Source organism: Pristiophorus japonicus, chromosome 9 (genome assembly GCF_044704955.1).
Source record: "Pristiophorus japonicus isolate sPriJap1 chromosome 9, sPriJap1.hap1, whole genome shotgun sequence".
Lineage (NCBI taxonomy): Eukaryota > Metazoa > Chordata > Chondrichthyes > Pristiophoridae > Pristiophorus > Pristiophorus japonicus.
The window spans coordinates 226,007,278-226,030,120 of NC_091985.1; the positions used below are offsets into that span (position 1 = coordinate 226,007,278).

General features: G+C 55.1%; 2 protein-coding genes across 2 annotated transcripts in view; one reads left to right on the plus strand and one right to left on the minus strand.

Moving 5' to 3' along the window:
• LOC139273798 (zinc finger protein 585A-like) overlaps positions 1-22,843 on the minus strand; it is a 125,462-nt gene that overhangs the window by 24,887 nt on the left and 77,732 nt on the right. The window lies entirely within an intron of this gene.
• Positions 9,388-12,730, plus strand: LOC139273757 (zinc finger protein 229-like). The gene is made up of 2 exons (XM_070890813.1): positions 9,388-9,632; positions 11,195-12,730. Exon 2 carries the CDS (start codon positions 11,530-11,532, stop codon positions 12,490-12,492), a length of 963 nt encoding a protein of 320 aa, XP_070746914.1. The 5' UTR covers positions 9,388-9,632; positions 11,195-11,529; the 3' UTR covers positions 12,493-12,730.

The following is a 22,843-nucleotide window of genomic DNA, read 5'->3' on the forward strand; positions in this document are numbered from 1 at the left end:
TCCCCATGTGGCCCCCTCCCCCATTGTAGCCCCCCTCCCACATGTAGCTCCCTCGCATGTAGCCCCCTCCCCCAATGTGGCCCCTCCCACATGTAGCGCCCTCCCCTGTGGCCTCTCCCCCATGTGGCTCCTCCCCCATGTAGCCTCTCCGCCATGTGGCTCCTCCCCATGTAGCCCCTCCCCATGTGTCTCCTCCCCCATGTAGCCTATCCCCATGTGACCCCTCCCCCATGTAGCCCCCTCCCCCATGGCCCCTCCCATGTGGCCCCCTCCCCCATGTAGCCCTCCCATGTGGCCTCTCCCCATGTAGCCCCTCCCCCATGTGGCCTCTCCCCATGTAGCCCCCCTCCCCTGTGGCCCCTCCCATGTAGCCCCTCCCCATGTGGCTCCTTCCCCATGTAGCCTATCCCCCATGTGGCCCCGCCCCATGTGGCTCCTCCCCCATGTAGCCTATCCCCCATGTAGCCCCCTCCCCCATGTCGCCCCCTCCCATGTGGCCCCCTCCCCCATGTAGCCCCTCCCATGTGGCCCCCTCCCCCCCCCTCCCCATGTAGCCCTTACCGCATGTAGCCCCCTCCCATGTAGCTCCCTCCCATGTCGCCCCTCCCATGTGGCCCCCTCCCCATGTAGCCCCCTTCCCATGTGACCCCCTCCCCTGTGGCCCCCTCCCCCATGTGGCCCCCTCCACCATGTAGCCCCCTCCCTTGTAGCCCCTCCCATGTAGCCCCCTCCCCCATGTAGCCACCTCTCCCATGTGGCCCCCTCCCCCATGTGGCCCCCTCCACCATGTAGCCCCCTCCCATGTAGCCCCCTCCCCATGTAGCCCCCTCCACCATGTGGCCCCTCCCCTGTGGCCCCCTCCCCCATGTAGCCCCTCCCCCACGTAGCCCCTCCCATGTGGCCTCTCCTCATGTGGCCCCTCCCCCATGTAGCCCCTCCCATGTGGCCTCTCCCCATGTAGCCCCTCCCCCATGTAGTCCCTCCCATGTGGCCCCTCCGTCATGTAGCCCCTCCCATGTGGCCTCTCCACATGTAGCCCTCCCCCATGTAGCCCCTCCCATGTGGCCTCTCCCCATGTAGCCCCCTCCCCCATGTAGTCCCTCCCATGTGGCCTCTCCGTCATGTAGCCCCTCCCATGTGGCCCCTTCCCCATGTAGCACCTCCCATGTGGCCTCTCCACATGTAGCCCCCTCCTCCATGTGGTCCCCTCCCATGTGGCCCCTCCCGTATGTAGCCCCTCCTCCATGTAGCACCTCCCATGTGGCCTCTCCCCATGTAGCCCATCCCCCATATAGCCCCTCCCCATGTGGCCTCTCCCCATGTAGCCCCTCCCCCCATGTAGGCCCCTCCTCCATTTAGCCCCTCCCCCATGTGGCCCCCTCCCCTGTGGCCCCCTCCCATGTGGCCCCTCCCCCATGTAGCCCCCTCCCCATGTGGCCCCTCCCACATGTAGCCCCCTTCCCTGTGGCCTCTCCCCCATGTGGCCCCTCCCCCATGTGGCTCCTCCCCCATGTAGCCTCTCCGCATGTGGCCCCTCCCCATGTGTCTCCTCCCCATGTAGCCTATCCCCCATGTGACCCCCCTCCCATGTAGCCCCCTCCCCCATGGCCCCCTCCCCCATGTAGCCCTCCCATGTGGCCTCTCCCCATGTAGCCCCCTCCCCTGTGGCCCCTCCCATGTAGCCCCTCCCCCATGTGGCTCCTCCCCCATGTAGCCTATCCCCCATGTGGCCCCGCCCCATGTGGCTCCTCCCCATGTAGCCTATCCCCCATGTAGCCCCTCCCCCATGTCGCCCCCTCCATGTGGCCCCCTCCCCATGTAGCCCCTCCCCATGTGGCCCCCTCCCCCCTCCCCATGTAGCCCTTCCCGCATGTAGCCCCCTCCCATGTGGCCCCCTCCCCATGTAGCCCCCTTCCCATGTAGCCCCTCCCATGTGCCCCTCCCCCATGTGACCCCCTCCACCATGTAGCCCCCTCCCATGTAGCCCCCTCCCTTGTAGCCCCTCCCCCATGTAGCCACCTCTCCCATGTGGCCCCTCCACCATGTGGCCCCCTCCCCCATGTAGGCCCCCTCCCCATGTCGACCCCTCCCCATGTACCCTCTCCCCCCATGTGGCCCCTCCCCATGTGGTCCCTCCCCCATGTGGCCCCCTCCCATGTGGCCCCCTCCCCCATGTAGTCCCCTCCCCCATGTGGCCCCATCCCCATGTGGCCCCATCCCCCATGTGGCCCCACCCCCATGTGTCCCCCTCCCCCATGTAGCATCTCCCCCATTAGGCCCCTCCCCCATGTGGCCCCTCCCCATGTAGCCTCCTCCCCCATGTAGCCCCCCTCCCCATGTCGACCCCTCCCCATGTGGCCCCTCCCCCATGTACCCTCTCCCCCCATGTGGCCCCTCCCCATGTGGTCCCTCCCCCATGTGGCCCCCTCCCCATGTGGCCCCCTCCCCCATGTAGCCTCTCCGCCATGTGGCTCCTCCCCATGTAGCCCCTCCCCATGTGTCTCCTCCCCCATGTAGCCACCTCTCCCATGTGGCCCCCTCCACCATGTGGCCCCTCCCATGTAGCCCCCTCCCTTGTAGCCCTCTCCCTTGTAGCCCCCTCCCCCATGTAGCCACCTCTCCCATGTGGCCCCTCCCCTGTGGCCCCCTCCCCCATGTAGCCCTCCCATGTAGCCCCCTCCCCCATGTTGCCTCTCCCCATGTAGCCCCTCCCCATGTAGCCCCTCGTCTCCCATGTAGCCCCTCCCCTCCATGTAGCCCCTCCCCCACGTAGTCCCTCCCATGTAGCCCCCTCCCCCATGTGTGCCCCCTCCCCCGTGTAGCACCTCTCATGTAGCCCCTCCCCCCATGTAGCCCCTCCCCCATGTAGCCCTTCCCCCACATTAGCCCCTCCCCTCCCCTGTGGCCCCTCCCCCATGTAGCCCCCTCCCCATGTAGTCCCTCCCATGTGGCCTCTCCGTCATGTAGCCCCTCCCATGTGGCCCCTTCCCCATGTAGCCCATCCCATGTGGCCTCTCCACATGTAGCCCCTCCCCCATGTAGCCCCTCCCATGTGGCCTCTCCCCATGTAGCCCCCCTCCCCCATGTAGTCCCTCCCATTTGGCCCCTCCGTCATGTAGCCCCTCCCATGTGGCCCCTTCCCCATGTAGCACCTCCCATGTGGCCTCTCCACATGTCGCCCCTCCTCCATTTAGCCCCTCCCCCATGTGGTCCCCTCCCATGTGGCCCCTCCCAATGTAGCCCCTCCCATGTGGCCCCTCCTCCATGTAGCACCTCCCATGTGGCCTCTCCCCATGTAGCCCCTCCTCCATTTAGCCCCTCCCATGTGGCCCCTTCCCCATGTGGCCCCTCCCCCATGTAGCCCCCTCCCACATATAGCCCCTCCTCCATGTAGCCCTTCCCACGTGGCCTCTCCCCATGTAGCCCCTCCCACGTGGCCTCTCCCCATGTAGCCCCTCCCCCATGTGGCCCCTCCCCCATGTGACCCCTCCCCGATGTAGCCCCCTCCCCCATGTGGCCCCCTCCCATGTGGCCCCCTCCCCCATGTAGCCCCCTCCCCCATGTAGCCCCCTCCCCCATGTAGCCCACTCCCCCATGTGGCCCCCTCCCCCATGTGGCCCCCTCCCCCATGTGGCCCCCTCCCCCATGTGGCCCCCTTCCCATGTGGCCCCCTTCCCATGTGGCCCCCTCCCCATGTAGCCCCCTCCCATGTGGCCCCCTCCCCCATGTGGCCCTCTCCCCCATGTAGACCCCTCCCATGTGGCCTCTCCCCCATGTAGCCCTTCCCCATGTAGCCCCTCCCCCATGTGGCCCCTCCCCCATGTGGCCCCCTCTCATGCGGCCCCCTCCCATGTAGCCCCCTCCCCCATGTAGCCCCCTCTCATGTGGCCACCTCCCCCATGTAGCCCCTCCCCCATGTGGCCCCCTCCCATGTAGCCCCTCCCCCATGTGGCCCCCTCCCATGTGGCCCCTCCCCATGTAGCCCCCTCCCCATGTAGCCCCCTCCCCATGTAGACCCCTCCCATGTGGCCCCCTCCCCCATGTGGCCCCCTCCCCCATGTAGCCCTCCCCCATGTGGCCCCCTCCCCCATGTAGCCCCCTCCCATATGTGGCCCCCTCCCCCATATAGCCTCTCCCCCATGTGGCCCCTGCCCCATGTAGTCCCCTCCCCCATGTAGTCCCCTCCCCCATGTGGCCCCATCCCCATGTGGCCCCATCCCCCATGTGGCCCCACCCCCATGTGTCCCCCTCCCCCATGTAGCATCTCCCCCATGTGGCCCCTCCCCATGTAGCCCCCTCCCCATGTCGACCCCTCCCCATGTGGCCCCTCCCCCATGTACCCTCTCCCCCCATGTGGCCCCTCCCCATGTGGTCCCTCCCCCATGTGGCCCCCTCCCATGTGGCCCCCTCCCCCATGTAGTCCCCTCCCCCATGTGGCCCCATCCCCATGTGGCCCCATCCCCCATGTGGCCCCACCCCCATGTGTCCCCCTCCCCCATGTAGCATCTCCCCCATTAGGCCCCTCCCCCATGTGGCCCCTCCCCATGTAGCCTCCTCCCCCATGTAGCCCCCTCCCCATGTCGACCCCTCCCCATGTGGCCCCTCCCCCATGTACCCTCTCCCCCCATGTACCCTCTCCCCCATGTGGCCCCCTCTCATGTGGCCCCCTCCCCCATGTAGCCCCCTCCCCCATGTAGCCCACTCCCCCATGTGGCCCCCTCCCCCATTTGGCCCCCCCCATGTGGCCCCCTCCCCCATGTGGCCCCCTCCCCCATGTAGACCCCTCCCATGTGGTCCCTCCCCCATGTGACCCCTCCCCCATGTGACCCTTCCCCCATGTAGCCCCCTCCCATATGTGGCCCCTCCCCATGTAGTCCCTCCCATGTGGCCCCTCCGTCATGTAGCCCCTCCCCCATGTGGCCTCTCCCCATGTAGCCCCTCCCATGTGGCCCCTCCACCATGTAGCCCCCTCCCCTATGTAGCCCATCCCCCATATAGCCCCTCCCCATGTGGCCTCTCCCCATGTAGCCCCTCCCCCATGTAGGCCCCTCCTCCATTTAGCCCCTCCCCCATGTGGCCCCCTCCCCTGTGGCCCCCTCCCCCATGTAGCCCCCTCCCATGTGGCCCCTCCCCCATGTGGCCCCCTCCCCCATGTAGCCCCCTCCCACATGTAGCTCCCTCGCATGTAGCCCCCTCCCCCATGTGGCCCCTCCCACATGTAGCGCCCTCCCCTGTGGCCTCTCCCCCATGTGGCTCCTCCCCCATGTAGCCTCTCCGCCATGTGGCTCCTCCCCATGTAGCCCCTCCCCATGTGTCTCCTCCCCCATGTAGCCTATCCCCCATGTGACCCCTCCCCCATGTAGCCCCCTCCCCCATGGCCCCCTCCCATGTGGCCCCCTCCCCCATGTAGCCCCTCCCATGTGGCCTCTCCCCCATGTAGCCCCCTCCCCCATGTGGCCTCTCCCCCATGTAGCCCCCTCCCCTGTGGCCCCTCCCATGTAGCCCCTCCCCCATGTGGCTCCTTCCCCATGTAGCCTATCCCCCATGTGGCCCCGCCCCATGTGGCTCCTCCCCCATGTAGCCTATCCCCCATGTAGCCCCCTCCCCCATGTCGCCCCCTCCCATGTCGCCCCCTCCCATGTGGCCCCCTCCCCCATGTAGCCCCCTTCCCATGTAGCTCCCTCCCATGTCGCCCCCTCCCATGTGGCCCCCTCCCCCATGTAGCCCCCTTCCCATGTAGCCCCTCCCATGTGCCCCCTCCCCCATGTGACCCCCTCCCCTGTGGCCCCCTCCCCCATGTGGCCCCCTCCACCATGTAGCCCCCTCCCTTGTAGCCCCCTCCCATGTAGCCCCCTCCCCCATGTAGCCACCTCTCCCATGTGGCCCCCTCCCCCATGTGGCCCCCTCCACCATGTAGCCCCCTCCCCCATGTAGCCCCCTCCACCATGTGGCCCCTCCCCTGTGGCCCCCTCCCCCATGTAGCCCCTCCCCCATGTAGCCCCTCCCCCACGTAGCCCCTCCCATGTGGCCTCTCCTCATGTGGCCCCTCCCCATGTAGCCCCCTCCCCCATGTAGTCCCTCCCATGTGGCCCCTCCGTCATGTAGCCCCTCCCATGTGGCCTCTCCACATGTAGCCCCTCCCCCATGTAGCCCCTCCCATGTGGCCTCTCCCCATGTAGCCCCCTCCCCCATGTAGTCCCTCCCATGTGGCCTCTCCGTCATGTAGCCCCTCCCATGTGGCCCCTTCCCCATGTAGCACCTCCCATGTGGCCTCTCCACATGTAGCCCCTCCTCCATGTGGTCCCCTCCCATGTGGCCCCTCCCGTATGTAGCCCCTCCTCCATGTAGCACCTCCCATGTGGCCTCTCCCCATGTAGCCCATCCCCCATATAGCCCCTCCCCATGTGGCCTCTCCCCATGTAGCCCCTCCCCCATGTAGGCCCCTCCTCCATTTAGCCCCTCCCCCATGTGGCCCCCTCCCCTGTGGCCCCCTCCCATGTGGCCCCTCCCCCATGTAGCCCCCTCCCCCATGTGGCCCCTCCCACATGTAGCCCCCTTCCCTGTGGCCCCTCCCCCATGTGGCTCCTCCCCCATGTAGCCTCTCCGCCATGTGGCCCCTCCCCATGTGTCTCCTCCCCCATGTAGCCTATCCCCCATGTGACCCCCCTCCCATGTAGCCCCCTCCCCCATGGCCCCCTCCCCCATGTAGCCCCTCCCATGTGGCCTCTCCCCCATGTAGCCCCCTCCCCTGTGGCCCCTCCCATGTAGCCCCTCCCCCATGTGGCTCCTCCCCCATGTAGCCTATCCCCCATGTGGCCCCGCCCCATGTGGCTCCTCCCCCATGTAGCCTATCCCCCATGTAGCCCCCTCCCCAATGTCGCCCCCTCCCATGTGGCCCCCTCCCCCATGTAGCCCCTCCCATGTGGCCCCCTCCCCATGTAGCCCTTCCCGCATGTAGCCCCCTCCCATGTGGCCCCCTCCCCCATGTAGCCCCTCCCATGTGCCCCCTCCCCATGTGACCCCCTCCACCATGTAGCCCCCTCCCATGTAGCCCCCTCCCTTGTAGCCCCCTCCCCCATGTAGCCCCCTCCACCATGTGGCCCCCTCCACCATGTGGCCCCTCCCCCATGTAGCCCCCTCCCCCATGTAGCCCCTCCCATGTGGCCTCTCCCCATGTAGCCCCCTCCCCATGTAGTCCCTCCCATGTGGCCCCTCCGTCATGTAGCCCCTCCCATGTGGCCTCTCCACATGTAGCCCCTCCCCCATGTAGCCCCTCCCATGTGGCCTCTCCCCATGTAGCCCCCTCCCCCATGTAGTCCCTCCCATGTGGCCTCTCCGTCATGTAGCCCCTCCCATGTGGCCCCTTCCCCATGTAGCACCTCCCATGTGGCCTCTCCACATGTAGCCCCTCCTCCATGTGGTCCCCTCCCATGTGGCCCCTCCCGTATGTAGCCCCTCCTCCATGTAGCACCTCCCATGTGGCCTCTCCCCATGTAGCCCATCCCCCATATAGCCCCTCCCCATGTGGCCTCTCCCCATGTAGCCCCTCCCCCATGTAGGCCCCTCCTCCATTTAGCCCCTCCCCCATGTAGCTCCCTCGCATGTAGCCCCCTCCCGCATGTGGCCCCTCCCACATGTAGCCCCCTCCCCTGTGGCCTCTCCCCCATGTGGCCCCGCCCCATGTAGCCTATCCCCCATGTCGCCCCCTCCCCCATGTAGCCCCTCCCATGTGGCCCCCTCCCCATGTAGCCCTTCCCGCATGTAACCCCCTCCCATGTGGCCCCCTCCCCCATGTAGCCCCCTTCCCATGTAGCCCCCTCCCCCATAGCCACCTCTCCCATGTGGCCCCCTCCCCCATGTGGCCCCCTCCACCATGTAGCCCCCTCCCATGTAGCCCCCTCCCCCATGTGGCCCCCTCCTCCGTGTAGCACCTCTCATGTAGCCCCACCCCCATGTAGCCCCTCCCATGTGGCCTCTCCTCATGTGGCCCCTTCCCCATGTAGCCCCTCCCATGTGGCCTCTCCCCATGTGGCCCCTCCGTCATGTAGCCCCTCCCATGTAGCCCCTCCCCCATGTAGCCCCTCCCATGTGGCCTCTCCCCATGTAGCCCCCTCCCCATGTAGTCCCTCCCATGTGGCCTCTCCGTCATGTAGCCCCTCCCCCATGTGGCCCCTTCCCCATGTAGCACCTCCCATGTGGCCTCTCCACATGTAGCCCCTCCTCCATGTGGTCCCCTCCCATGTGGCCCCTCCCGTATGTAGCCCCTCCCATGTGGCCCCTCCTCCATGTAGCACCTCCTATGTGGCCTCTCCCCATGTAGCCCCTCCTCCATTTAGCCCCTCCCACGTGGCCCCTTCCCCATGTAGCCCCTCCCACGTGGCCTCTCCCCATGTAGCCCCTCCCCCATGTAGAGCCCTCCCATGTAGCCCCCCCCCATGTAGCTCCCTCCCCCATGTAGCCCCCTCCCATGTAACCCCCTCCCCCATGTGGCCCCTCCCCTATGGCCTCTCCCCCATGTAGCCCCTCCCCTGTGCCCCCCTCCCCCATGTAGCCCCTCCCATGTAGCCCCTCCTCCATTTAGCCCCTCCCACGTGGCCCCTTCCCCATGTAGCCCCTCCCATGTGGCCCCTCCTCCATGTAGCACCTCCTATGTGGCCTCTCCCCATGTAGCCCCTCCTCCATTTAGCCCCTCCCACGTGGCCCCTTCCCCATGTAGCCCCTCCCACGTGGCCTCTCCCCCATGTAGAGCCCTCCCATGTAGCCCCCCCCATGAGGCCCCCTCCCATGTAGCTCCCTCCCCCATGTAGCCCCCTCCCCCATGTGGCCCCTCCCCTATGGCCTCTCCCCCATGTAGCCCCTCCCCTGTGCCCCCCTCCCCCATGTAGCCCCTCCCATGTGGCCTCTCCCCATGTAGTCCCCTCCCCCATTTGGCCTCTTCCCCCATGTGGCCCCCTCCCCCATGTAGCCCCGCCCACTACCAGCTGGACCCACAAAAGCGACTCCGGGGCCTCCGCTCCAACATTGAATGTTCGGCACCGCCTGGCCGTCGTTCTTGGCAACCCCCACTTCCGGCGTTTGCTGCGTCACTTCCCGTCGGCTGCTGGCGGGCCTGACACGTCTCCCCTGGCAACTGGGGACATAACTTTAAAAAAAACGCGATTAATTCACGAAAGATTTTCACCGTTCGGTTGGTTTTTCTCATGCGATTTCTTAGCCTTATCATTTTATTCAAAAATAAACGAATGGCAGGTTGGGTTCTTTTTCATTTCAAAGCTCGCGTCTGCGCACTGGCGACCAACCGCCGCCTGCCTGTGACGTCAGGGGGACATCTCCTGGCCTGTGTCCGGCGGGGGGAACGTGCCCAATCTGTATTTGGAGCATGCGCAGTGTGACTTTGATCAGAGGCGGACGAGGGCTGTGAGCGGCCGCAGGCCGGACACGCGGTTTGGAGCGGAATCCGAACCAGCGGGGTGCAAGGGGCAACGCACCCGGTGGGTAGGCTTCCTAAACACCGGGTGTAGGTCGCAAACCCGGACTAAGGAACTACAAGTCCCGAATTTGCAGCTCCGGGGCTTTTTCGCCGTGAAAGGCCCAGGGCTGACCACCGCCATCTTTGTAAAGGACAACGGCAGGTTTGTGCGCCGCCATCGAGATTCATGGAGCAGTAGAGCGCATGCGTGGTCATCTTTGCAACCGAGCAACGTGTGGGCGGGGCTTCAGGGTCCCAGTGAACCCAGCCAGAGTCAGCACCTTCAGGGGAGGAACCAGTGAGTGTAGAACTGAACCCAGACAGAGTCAGCACCTTCAGGGGAGGAGAGGGAGGGGAACCAGTGAGTGTAGAACTGAACCCAGCCAGAGTCAGCACCTTCAGGGGAGGAGAGGGAGGGGGACCAGTGAGTGTAGAACTGAACCCAGCCAGAGTCAGCACCTTCAGGGGAGGAGGTCGAAGGGAACCAGGGAGTGTAGAACTGGAATAAAAATAGAAAATGCTGGAAATCTCAGCAGGTCAGACAGCATCTGTGGAGCGGAAGCAGAGTTAATGTTTCAGGTCGATGACCCTTCATCAGAACTGGAGAATGTTCGAAAAGAACAGATTCTTAACCAGCACTGAAAGGGGAAGAGGAAGAAAGAACAAAAGGGAAGGTCTGTGACAGGCTGGAAGATAGGAGAGATTAGAGAGACAAAAGGGATGATGGCCCAAATTCAAATGGTAATGCCAGGAGTTAGAAAAACATTAGTCAAGATAGGATGTGAATGGCGGGATAATGACAAATTGCCATTAGAGAACAAAGGAACAGGCTATGAGGAAGGGGAAGCCAAAGATTGGCAGCTGTCACGCTCTGAAATTTTTGAACTCGATGTTGAGTCCAGAAGGCTGTAAAGTGTCTGAAGGAAAGATGAGGTGCTGTTCCTCGAGCTTGCGTTCAGCTTCGTTGGAACAATGTAGGAGGCCAGAGACAGAGAGGTCAGAGTGGGAGTGGAGTGGAGAATTAAAGTGACGGGTGACTGGAAGCTCAGGATCACACTTGCGGACTGAATGAAAGTGCTCTGCAAAGCGGTCACCCAATCTACATTTGGTCTCCCCAATGTCGAGGAGATTACAGTATACTGAATTGAAAGAAGTACAAATAAATCGCTGTTTCACCTGGAAGGATAGTGGGAAGGGAGGAGGTAAAAGGGTAGGTGTTGCATCTCCTACGCTTGCACGGAAATGTGCCAGGGGAAGGGGTGCTGGGGGTGACTGCAGAATGGACCAGGGCATCGCGGAGGGGGCGGGCCCTTCGGAATGCTGAGAGGGGAGGGGGAAGATGTGATTGGTGGTGGGATCACGCTGGAGATGGCGGAGGATGATCTTGTTCTTTTCGAACACTCCAGTTCTGACGAAGGGTCCTCGACTTGTAATGTGAACTCTGCTTCCTCTCCACAGATGCTGCCTGACCTGCTGAGATTTCCAGCATTTTCTGTTTTTATTCCAGATTCCAGATCCAAAACTGGGAGCGGAGGACAGGCGGTCTTCAGACGTGCGATGTGTTTGAATTTCAGGACGGGGGTGGGGGACAGAGAGTTTATGGGACGGGGATTTACAGCTTTGGAGGAACAAGAGAGAAAAGAATGTTCCCTAGAATCTAGAGTTGTCTGTTCTGTATTTTTGTCCCGTACTTGCAGTAATGGTTTTTGTAAACTCCTTTTCCAGGGTATTAAAACAGGAGGATTTGAAGACGGGAAACTCAAACCAAACATCACGTCAAGTTCTGATGGAATCACTCGATTCATCATCAGCCTTTCAATGTGGAAGGAGAAATGTTTGTCTGTTCTGTCTGTGGGAATAGATTTCAAACATCAGTGTGACTAGAAAAGTACTGAGACACACACACACCTGAGTGAGAGTGTTCCAGTGAACTGACTGTGGAAAGAGCCTTAAAAAAACATCGCACCATTCACATTGGGGAGAAACCGTACACGTGTTCTGTGTGTGGATGAGGTTTCAACTGATCGTCCAACCTGGAGAGACACAAGGACACCCGCACCATGGAGAAACCGTGGGAATGTGGGGACTGTGGGAAGAGATTCAATTACCCGTCTGATCTGGAAATTCATCGGCGCAGTCACACTGGGGAGAGGCCATTCACCTGCACAGAGTGTGGGAGGGGATTCACTTTGAAATGCAATCTGCTGACTCACCAGCGAGTTCACACTGGGGAGAGGCCGTTCACCTGCTCCGTGTGTGGGAAGGGATTCAGTCAGTCATCCCACCTGCTGACACATCAGCGACTTCACACTGGGGAGAGGCCATTCACCTGCTCCGAGTGTGGGAAGGGATTCACTGTGTCATCCCGCCTGCTGGTACACCAGCGAGTTCACACTGGGGAGAGACCGTTCATCTGCTCCACATGTGGGAAGGGATTCACTACCTCATCCATCCTGCTGATGCACCAGCGACTTCACACTGGGGAGAGGCCGTTCACCTGCTCCGTGTGTGGGAACAGTTTCACTACCTCATCCATCCTGCTGATGCACCAACGAGTTCACACTGGGGAGAGGCCGTTCACCTGCTCCAAGTGTGGGAAGGGATTCCCTCGGTCATCCCACCTGCTGAAACACCAGCGAGTTCACACTGGGGAGAGGTCGTTCACCAGCTCTGTGTGTGGGGAGGGTTTCACTCAGTCATCCAACCTGCTGACACACCAGCGAGTTCACACCGGGGAGAGACCGTTCACCTGCTCCGTGTGTGGGGAAGGATTTGCTCGGTTATACTCCCTTCTGACACACCAGCGAGTTCACACCGGGGAAAGACCGTTCACCTGCTCCGTGTGTGGGAAGGGATTCACTGTGTCATCCCGCCTGGTGAGACACCAGCGAGTTCACACAGGGGAGAGGCCGTTCACCTGCTCCCAGTGTGGGAAGGGATTCACTCAGATATCCAATCTGCTGAGACACCAGCGAGTTCACAAGTGCCTGCAAGGTTTGGATTCTGCTGTTATCCCAGAGTGAATCATTCTGACAGTTGAGGTTTCTATCTGCTGATATTGATTCCCCCTATAACCGGCCTGGAGTTTAATATTCTGGATATTGGACCAATTAATCAATGGCTAAAGGGTCAGATAAAAATAATGCTGATTGTGTTTGCATCCATACTTCAGTCTTTAAACTGCCTTCCTCAAATACTGAAAGTTGCAACAAATGGAGCTAAACATTGTTGAACCATTGATAATAAAATGAATTGAATCTGCAGGTTGGTTTTGGATTTCTCTGGGATGGTGTCGGACATGATTTGCCTTGAAATTCCGCCGGTGTCCAGTAGATGACGCTGTCCCTCCAATTAACTCTAACTGAGAGGAGCGTGACTGCCCCCTAGAGCAGGAGGACTGAGTCAGACACTGAACATACTGCACCCCACAGGAACATCACACATTGTCCCCTCCCTGGGGCAGCTCAGGGTCAGAACTTGTGGAGTGGGAAGGGGAGAATCCAGTTGTCGCGGACTATGTAGGAACTAACGACATAGGTAGAACTAGGAATGGGGTTCTGCTGAAAGAGTTTGAGGAGTTTGGGTCCAAATGATAAAGCTGAACCTCAAAGGTAATAATCTCTGGAGTGTTACCTGAGCCACACGCCAATTGGTCTAGGGATAAGCAGATTAGAAAGTTAAATGTGTGGCTCAAAGACTGGTGTGGGAGGCAGGGGTTTTGCTTCATGGGGCACCGGCACCATTATTGGGGGAAGAGGGAGCTGTTCCGTTAGGACGGGCTCCATTTGAACTGGGCTGGAACCAATGTCCTGCAAATCGAATAAATAGGGAAGTAGACAGGACTTTGAACTAATGAAGGAGGTGGGAGGATTAAGGAAAGGGTAAAGTTAAAAGCAGCAAGAGAAATGTCAAAGCTCTAGAGCAGAGCAGAGTTTGGGTAAAAATAAGCAGAGTGGGTCAGGAAGGGACAGAGAGAGTAACAAAGGTAATGGGGCATTAATGACTGAGGAGACATCAAGGAAGAATAGAAAGAAGTCAAAGCTAAAGGCACTATATCTGAATGCACGAAGTATTCACTACAAAATAGGTGAATTAATAGCTCGGATAGAAATTAATAGGTTTTATCTAATAGCCATTACGGAGATGTGGTTGCAAAGTGACCACGGTTGGGATCTAAATATTTCAGGATACGGAACTTTTAGAAGAGATAGCAAAATGGAAAAGGAGGAGGGGAAGCCCTGATAATAAAGGATGGGATAAAGACAGTAGAGGGGAAGGATCTTTGCTCGTAAAATCAAGAAGTAGAATCCGTTTGGGTGAAGCTAAGAAACAGCAAGGGGCAGAAAACATTGGTGGGAGTTGTTTATAGGCCCCAAATCATAGTGGTAATGTATGGGTACAGTATAAATCAGGAAATTAGGTGTGCATGTAACAAAGGTAAGACAATAATCATAGGGGACTTTAATCTGCATATAGACTGGGCAAACCAAATTTGCAGTAATAGTGTGGAGGACGAATTCATGGAAGGTATACAAGCTGGTTTTCTAGATCAGTATGTTGAGGGACCAACTAGAGAACAGGTTATTTTAGATCTAGTATTGTGCAATAAGAAAGGGTTAATTAATAACCTTGTAGTAAAGGGCCCTTTAGGGAAGAGTGACCATAATATGATAATGTAAAATTCTAAGTTTGAAAGTGATTTTGATAAATCGGAAACTAGGGTCTTAACTCTAACAAAGGAAACTGTAGGTATGAGGGGAGAGTTAGTTAAGGTAGATTGGGAAACGACATTAAAAGGTATGATGGTAGAAAAGCAATGGCTAGCATTTAAAGAATTAATACATAATTTACAACAAACATCCATTCATTTAAGGCACGAATAGTGGTCCAACCGTGGCCAACAAGAGAAGTTAAAGATAGTACTAGATGAAAGGAAGATTCTCATAATGCTGCCAGAAAGAGCAGTAAGCATGGGTAGCGCGAGACAAAAAAACAGACTGCAAAAGCTTCTATAGGTATATAAAAAGGAAAAGATTAGCAAAAGTAAATGTGTTTCCCCTACAGGCTGAGACAGGAGAAATTATAAAGGGGAGCAATGACATGGCAGGGAAATTAAACACAAACTTCATGTCTGTCTTCACGGAAAAAGACGCAAAAAACTTGCCGGAATTACTGAAGAACCCAGGGCCTAGCGAGAATGAGGAACTGAAAGAAATTAGTATTAGTAAAAAAATGGTACTGGAGAAATTAATGGGACTGAAAGCTAATAAATCCCCTGGACCCGATGGCCTACATCCTAGGGTATTGAAAATGATAGCTATAGAAATAGTGGATGCATTGGTTGCCATCTTCCAAAATTCCATTGATTCTAGAATGGTTCCCGTGGTTTGGAAGGTAGCAAATTCAACCAAGCTATTGAAGAATGGAGGGAGAGAGAAAATGGGGAACTACAGGCCAGTTAGCCTGACATCAATCATAGGGAAAATGCTAGATTCCATTATTAAGGACGTGGTAACAGGCACATAGAAAATAATAAGATTGGGTAGAGTCAATACGGCTTTAGGAAAGGGAAAACATGTTTGACAAATCTGTTAAGAGTTTTTTGAGGTTGTAGGAGAATAGATAAGGGGGAACCAGTGGATGTGGTGTATTTGGATTTTCAGCAGGCATTCGATAAGGTGCCACATGAGGTTATTAAATTATGGCTCAAGGGACTAGGGGTAATATACTAGCACAGATTGAGGATTGGTTAATGGATAGAAAACAGAAAGTAGGAATAAATGGTTCATTTTCAGGTTGTCAGGCTGTATCTGGTGTGGTACCACAAGGATTGAGCCTCAGCAATTCACAATAATATCATTGATTTGGATGAGAGGACCAAATATTATATATCTAAGTTTGCTGATTATACAAAGCTAGGTGGGAATACAAGGTATGAAGAGGATGCAAAGAGGCTTCAAGGGGATATAGACAGGCTCGGTGAGTGGACAAGAATATGGTAAATGGAATATAATGTAGAGAACTGTGAAGATATTCACTTTGGTAGGAAAAATATAAAAGCAAAATATTTTTTAAATGGTGAGAGTTGTTGGTATTCAGAGGGACCTGGGTGCCCTCATACAAGAATCACTGAAAGTTAACTTGCAATCAATTAAGAGAGCAAATGGTATGTTGGCCTTTATTACAAGATGATTTGAGTATAAGAGTAAACGTGTCTTACTGCAATTATATAGGGCCCTGGTGAGACCACATCTGGAGTATTGTGTACAATTTTGATCTCCTTACTTAAGGAAGGATGCACATTCCATAGAAGGAGTGCAACGAAGGTTCACTAGGCTGATTCCTGGGATGGGGGGATTGTCCGATGAGGAGAGATTGAGTAGTTTACAGTTTAGAACAATGAGAGGTAATCTCTTTGGAACCTGAAAAATTCTTACTGGGCTTGATAGGGTAAATGCAGGGAGGACGTTTCTCCGGGCTAGGGAGTCTAGAATAAGGGGTCGGCAATTTAGTACTGAGATGAGGAGAAATTTCTTCGCTCAGAGGGTGGTGAATCTTTGGAATTCTCTGCCCCAAATGGCTATGGAAGTTCAGTCTTTGTGTATATTCAAGACAGACATCGATAGATTTCGATGCTGATGTCGAAGGTAGACTGGATCGTTGGAGATGTCCAACTGTGTCATCAGAACATAAGAAATAGGAGCAGGATTAGGCCATTTGGCTCAGTTCCACTTCCCTGCCCGCTAAGGGAATCAAGGGATATGGTGATAATGCAGGAAAGTGGAGTTGAGGTAGAAGATCAACCATGATCTCACTAATAGTGGAGCAGGCTCGAGGAGACAAATGGGCTACTCCTGCTCCTATTTCTATGTTCTTATGGTGACAGTAAGTAACAGGATAGGTAAAGCCAAACTGCAGGTGTACAGGTACAACCAAGGGATCAGTCCACCCAGTGACCAGAGGACACTTATGACTTCTGAAGATGGGTTGAGTAGGTTGGGCCTATACACATTGGAGTTCAGAAGAATGAGAGGTGATATTATCGAAACATATAAGATAATGAGGGGGCTCGACAAGGTGGATGCAGAGAGGATATTTTCACTGATAGGGGAAACTAAAACTCGGGGACATAGTCTCAGAATAAGGGACCACCCATTTAAAACTCAGATGAGGAGGAGTTTCTTCACTCAGAGGGTTGTAAATCTGTGGAATTCTCTGCCTCAGAGAGCTGTGGAGGCTGGGTCATTGCATATATTTAAGGCGGAGATAGACAGATTTTTGAGTGATAAGGGAGTAAAGGGTTATGGGGAGCGGGCAGGGAAGTGGAGCTGAGTCCATGATCAGATCAGCCACGATCTTATTGAATGGCGGAGCAGGCTCGATGGGCCGAATGGCCCAATTCTGCTCCTAATTCTTATGTTCTTATTTTCTTATGACACGACTGGACATATCCAATGATCCAGTCCGTCATCGACATCAGCATCGTGTTGGATCGGTTGTTAAAAATGGTTCGCCAAAAATGGAAAACAAATGCTATAGCTTGTTATGAAATAGTCTGTGTCTGGTTCTATGCTGAGATGCAGTCCCCCCCCACCAGCCCCCCCCCCCCGGCTATATGAAGAGAGCTTGACAGGATCTAACCGAGCACTTTGAGCTGCATTGATGCCACGATAGAAAGTCTATAATTTCTCGAGAGTCGAAATTTAGAAGTAGAAAGATCTGGCTATTTCTATTTACCTGTCTATCGTCTTCCATCTCTCCTGTCACTTTTCTCCTCAACCCCTCTGCCCTCTTCTCCCTTGCTCTCCGAGTTTTTTTTGTTCTTTTTTCTGATCAGCCAGCTCTCTCTGTGACAGTCATCCACTTTCTATCCGTCTGTCCCTCTCTACCTTTCCTCATTTCTCTCTATGGTCTCTCCCTGGCGCACGACCCCTCCCTCTCTAACACAGACATACCTGGCCACAGTCCCTCAAAAAGGCAAAGTCAGGGCCGTGAGGGATCTTCTTATTCGTTAATGGAATGAGGACATCGCTGGCAAGGCCGACATTTATTCGCCATCCCTTATTGCCCGTGAGAAGATGGTGATGAGCCGCCTCCTTGAACAGCTGCAATCTGTTTAGTGAATATATTCCCACAGTGCTGTTAGATAGGGAGTTACAGGATTGTGAACCAGTGACCATGAAGGAACAGCAATATATTTCCAAGTCAAGATGGTGTGTAACTTTGAGTGGAACTTGGAGGTGATGGTGTTCCCATGCACCTGCTGCCCTTGTCCTTCTAGATGCTGGAAGCCTTGGCGAGTTTCTGCATCTTGTAGATGGTACACACTGCAGCCACGATGGAATGTTACCGAACAGGCAAAAACAGACCTGTTAAAACATATAAACAGCACCCAACAGCAATCCCAGTTTGTAACACATTAAGGACACAAATGAGATAATAACAAGACATTGTGTGTAATGCACCACATTATAATGCCAGAGTTGTGGAGAGTTCAGAGGGAACTTGATGAATGGTCTGAGAATAATTGTGTTATGGGCAGGAAGGTAAGACTGACCAATGGCTGTGCTCCCGGAAGTGCAAATACATCCCGCTCATCCAGCTGTGTGGGGCAGAGGAAACAGACAGAAGGGCGGATATATAATGAGAGACTTTCCAATCTGGTGTCCATTCCATTATAACCATGGACCGTGACCTCTGCTGCAGACCCGGGATCCCGGGATGGGGAAAATAACAACCATCGCAAAGAAATGAAGGGACACCTGATCAGTGAACTCCTGGTAAACTGGGGGAGTGAGTCGGAGCTGGAACTCCAAATCGAGAAATACCACTGATTAAAAAAGATTACATTCCAGAACTTCCTGTTCATAGAGTTAAACCTGTGGGGCTAAGGACACGGGAGTAAAACTGTGAGTGAGGCCTTGATGGCTGTGACTGCTCCCGTGAGATGCAGCAGTGGATCCCAGCAGAGGATCCGGCTGTAGATCCCCACAGACCATGTAGGGAGTGCAAGGCACTGAAGGATTCTATCACGGCTCTTTAAAGAGAGGAAATATCCCCGATAAACCATTATACACAAAGGGATAGTCCCAGAGATTCAGAACACACGGGAACAGCTCTTGGAGTTTGTCCACAGCTGAATGGGATCTTGAGATCCGGTATCGATTGGTGGAAATTCAGCACCAGGATCAATTGCTCTGAGACTCTCTTCCCCGAATTCACTGATCTCCGGCCACTCTGAGCAAAGCCGAGCCTCTCCCCGCCATGGCCGGTGATTCCGGCAGGGGATAGTTTGTAAAGTTAGCTCATATCTCACCTGGGAGTGCATGATCCTTACATGTACAGGGATTTCTGTCCTGTATTCATACCATGCTGTACATTGTGTGCTTCATTAGATGGTGTCAGAGGAGCTGCAGGCTGCTTTGGCCACTTGTTGTATCTGAGTTCGTTCTGCTTGATGAACGACGACACAGTGAAATTTACTCTGTATCTAACCCTTATCTATCTGCCCTGGAAGTTTTTGATGTGACTGTGTTGAGCGAGCTTTACTCTGTATCTGAAACGTGCTGTTTCTGATGTAGGAATTTTTATGGGGCAGTGTAGAGGCAGCTTTTCGCTGTATGTAGCCCGTGCTGTACCTGCCCTGGGAGTGTTTGATAGGAGTTTGTAGAGGGACCTTTACCTGACCTGGGAGGGTTTCATGGGACAGATTAGAGGGAGCTTTACCCAGTATCTATCTGGTGTTGGACTTGACGTGAGAGTGTTTTATGGCCACTTTAAATATGCTTTACACTGTATGTAAGTCAAGCTGTACGTGACCTGGCTGTGTTTGATGGGACAGGTGTAGAGCAGTGATGGCCAAATTACGGCCAGTGGACCATATCCGCCAAGTCATTCTATCCGGCCCGCTGGATGGAACAGAAATAGAACGCGAGCCAGAGCTTGAACTGTACATTCGTCTATCCACTTTCACTTATCATGGGTCAGAGACAGACCCGAACTGCAGCCAAGGAAAAATCATAGTATTACTTCATTCAAATTAATAATTTGCAAAATCGATTCTCCCTGGACTGATTAAAAGGATCCGTTCCGTGAGTCTGGGCCCCAATGACGGGCGTACATACCCAGAATACGCTGCGTACCAGAATATGCCCTATCCAATTTAGAGTGGAGTCAGGGCTACTCATCTCCACAGATCTTTTACCGAAGAAAATGACCAACACTGCACCTTTCCTCTCCCAGTGTAGTCCTGGCCAGAGTACACCGGCAGGGGAGTCCTCATCTGGCACCAATTGGACCGGCATTGGTAATCTTTGCAGAGGGACATAAGGATGACTGAGGTGGGGAATTGAAGCTGACACAGGCTCTGAAGAGGCTACAGTTCTATTTCACAGCACTGATTTACAGAGACCAGAAGATACCACAACATTTTCAACTTTTATCTTTGACTCATTTCAAGGCGGTATCGACTACATGTTGTGTATGTAAGATAGCATCTGACTACTATCTGAATTTATGTTTATGCAATGTTCATATTTATCAAATATTCCCTCTAATTTTTTTCCACGCAGGGTCCCTTTAAATTTGCTGCTCGGCCACTGGGCAGCCGCACATGCGCAGTGTCTCTTCCAGCGGCAGGAACTGGTGAGTGGCCTGCACAGGACTGGTCTAATCACAGTGCACACTGGATGTCTATGAGCCAAGGGATGAAATCGAGCTGCCGGGACAGATGTTTGTCTTTCCGTATTCGGGAGTAAAGTAGCACCTATACAGAGCGCACAGAGCAAAAGAGGTTGAGCAGGATCCGAATGGAGCAACGGAACTTGCCCATTATTCCTTCCATTCTTTTCTCTCTTCGCACCACCCAGGCTCCGCCCTCGGGGCCTTTCCCTGCTGCTGGGTCACTGCACTTGTGGCAGGCGAGGCTCCCTGGCGCCATCTGCTGGTAAGGACTCAACCGCCCTCGGGCTCATTCCCCACCGGTGGGTCACTGTACCTGCCTCGGGCCGGCGCACCTCTCTGGCGCCCTCCCGTGGTCTGTTGTATATTGTAAGATTGGTCTTTCCCCACTGGTGGGTCCAGAGCTGGTCTCGTCATCTTGGGTAATCCTTGCCATTGGACCAAAACCTAGCTCTGTCAAGCCCGTGTGGTGGCTGGTGTGCAACGGCCACCACACGTTAAAAAAATCCACGCACAGGCATCTTCCACCCTTGAGGATGTAGTTCGGGTCGTTCTTTCGAAACACCTGTGAACTCATTCTTTTTTGGCGTGGAAACAATTCATCCTAGTTTCAAGGGACCGCCTATGGTGATGATGGGTCACTGTACCTGCCTCGGTCTGGCGCGGCTCTCTGGCGCCCTCCCCTGGCCTGCTGTATATTGTAAGTTTGGTCTTTCCGCACCTGTGGGTCTCTGCACCTACAGGCGCGGCTCTCTGGCGCCCTCCCCTGGCCTGCTGTATATTGTAAGTTTGGTCTTACCGCACCTGTGAGTCTCTGCACCTACAGGTGCGGCTCTCTGGCGCCCTCCCCTGGCCTGCTGTATATTGTAAGTTTGGTCTTTCCGCACCTGTGGGTCTTTGCACCTACAGGTGCGGCTCTCTGGCGCCCTCCCCTGGCCTGCTGTATATTGTAAGTTTGGTCTTTCTTCACCGGTGGGTCTCTTTTTTAAAAATTTTGTACCTGACTCGGGCCGGCGCAGCTCCCTGGCGCCCTCTCCTGGCCCGTTGTATAATGTACGATTGCTGGTTGAGAGCCTTTCTTTAGTCTGCTCGAGAGCCTTTCTTTAGTCTGCTCACCACATCCTCCCACCCTAACAGTGCCGACTCAATGCCCATTTTATTGTATTTTTGGATTGCCGGAAAGCACACAATGGCTTGCTCTGAGTTTTATGGATTCACTGAACATTGGACCCTATAGGTTCTCGTGAATGAATTGGGCACGTTTCATTACGACATGTAATTAGCCAATAAATTGACCAGTCTGCATCCTAGAGTACTTAAGAAGTAGCCCTAGAAATAGTGGATGCATGGGTGGTCATTTTCCAACAGTCTATAGACTCTAGATCAGTTCCTATGGATTGGAGGGTAGCTAATGTAACCCCACTTTTTAAAAAAGGAGGGAGAGAGAAAACAGGGAATTATAGACTGGTTAGTCTGACATCAGTAGTGGGGAAAATGTTGGAATCAATTATTAACGATGAAATAGCAACATATTTGGAAAGCAGTGACAGGATCGGTCCAAGTCAGCATGGATTTATGAAGGGGAAATCATGCTTAACAAATCTTCTAGAATTTTTTGAGGATGTAACTAGTAGAGTAGACAAGGGAGTACCAGTGGATGTGGACTTTCTAAAGGCTTTTGATAAGGTCTAATATAAGAGATTAGTGTGCAAAATTAAAGCACATGGTATTGGGGGTAATGTATTGACATGGACAGAGAACTGGTTGGCAGACAGGAAGCAAAGAGTTGGAATAAACAGGTCCTTTTCAGAATGGCACGCAGTGACTAGTGGGGTACCACAAGGTTCAGTGCTGGGACCCCAGCTATTTACAATATACATTAATGATTTAGACAAAGGAATTGAATGTAATATCTTCAAGTTTGCAGATGACAGTAAGCTGTGAGGAGGATGCCAAGAGGCTGCAGGGTGACTTGGACAGGTTAGGTGAGTGGGCAAATGCATGGCAAATGCAGATAAATGTGAGGTTATCCACTTTGGTGGCAAAAACAGAAAGGCAGAATATTATCTGAATGGTGACAGATTAGGAAAAAGGGAGGCGCAATGAGACCTGGGTGTCATGGTACATCAGTCATTGAAAGTTGGCATGCAGGTACAACAGGCGGTGACGGCAGCAAATGGATGTTGGTCTTCATAGCGAGAGGATTTGAGTATAGGAGCAGGAAGGTCTCACTGCAGTTGTACAGGGCCTTGGTGAGGCCTCACCTGGAATATTGTGTTCAGTTTTGGTCTCCTAATCTGAGGAAGGACATTCTAGCTATTGAGGGAGTGCAGCAAAGGTTCACCAGACTGATTCCTGGGTTGGCAGGACTGAAATGTGAAGAATGACTGGATCGACTAGGCTTATATTCACTGGAATTTAGATGAATGAGAGGGGATCTCATAGAAACATATAAAATTCTGACGGGAGTGGACAGGTTAGATGCAGGAAGAATGTTCCCGATGTTGGGGAAGTCCAGAACCAGGGGACATAGTCTAAGGATAAGGGGCTGGCCATTTAGGACTGGGAAGAGGAGAAACTTCTTTACTCACACACAAAAACCTGTGGAATTCTCTACCACCGAAAGTTGTTGAGGCCAGTTCGTTAGATATATTCAAAAGGGAGTTAGATGTGACCTTTACTGCTAAAAGGATC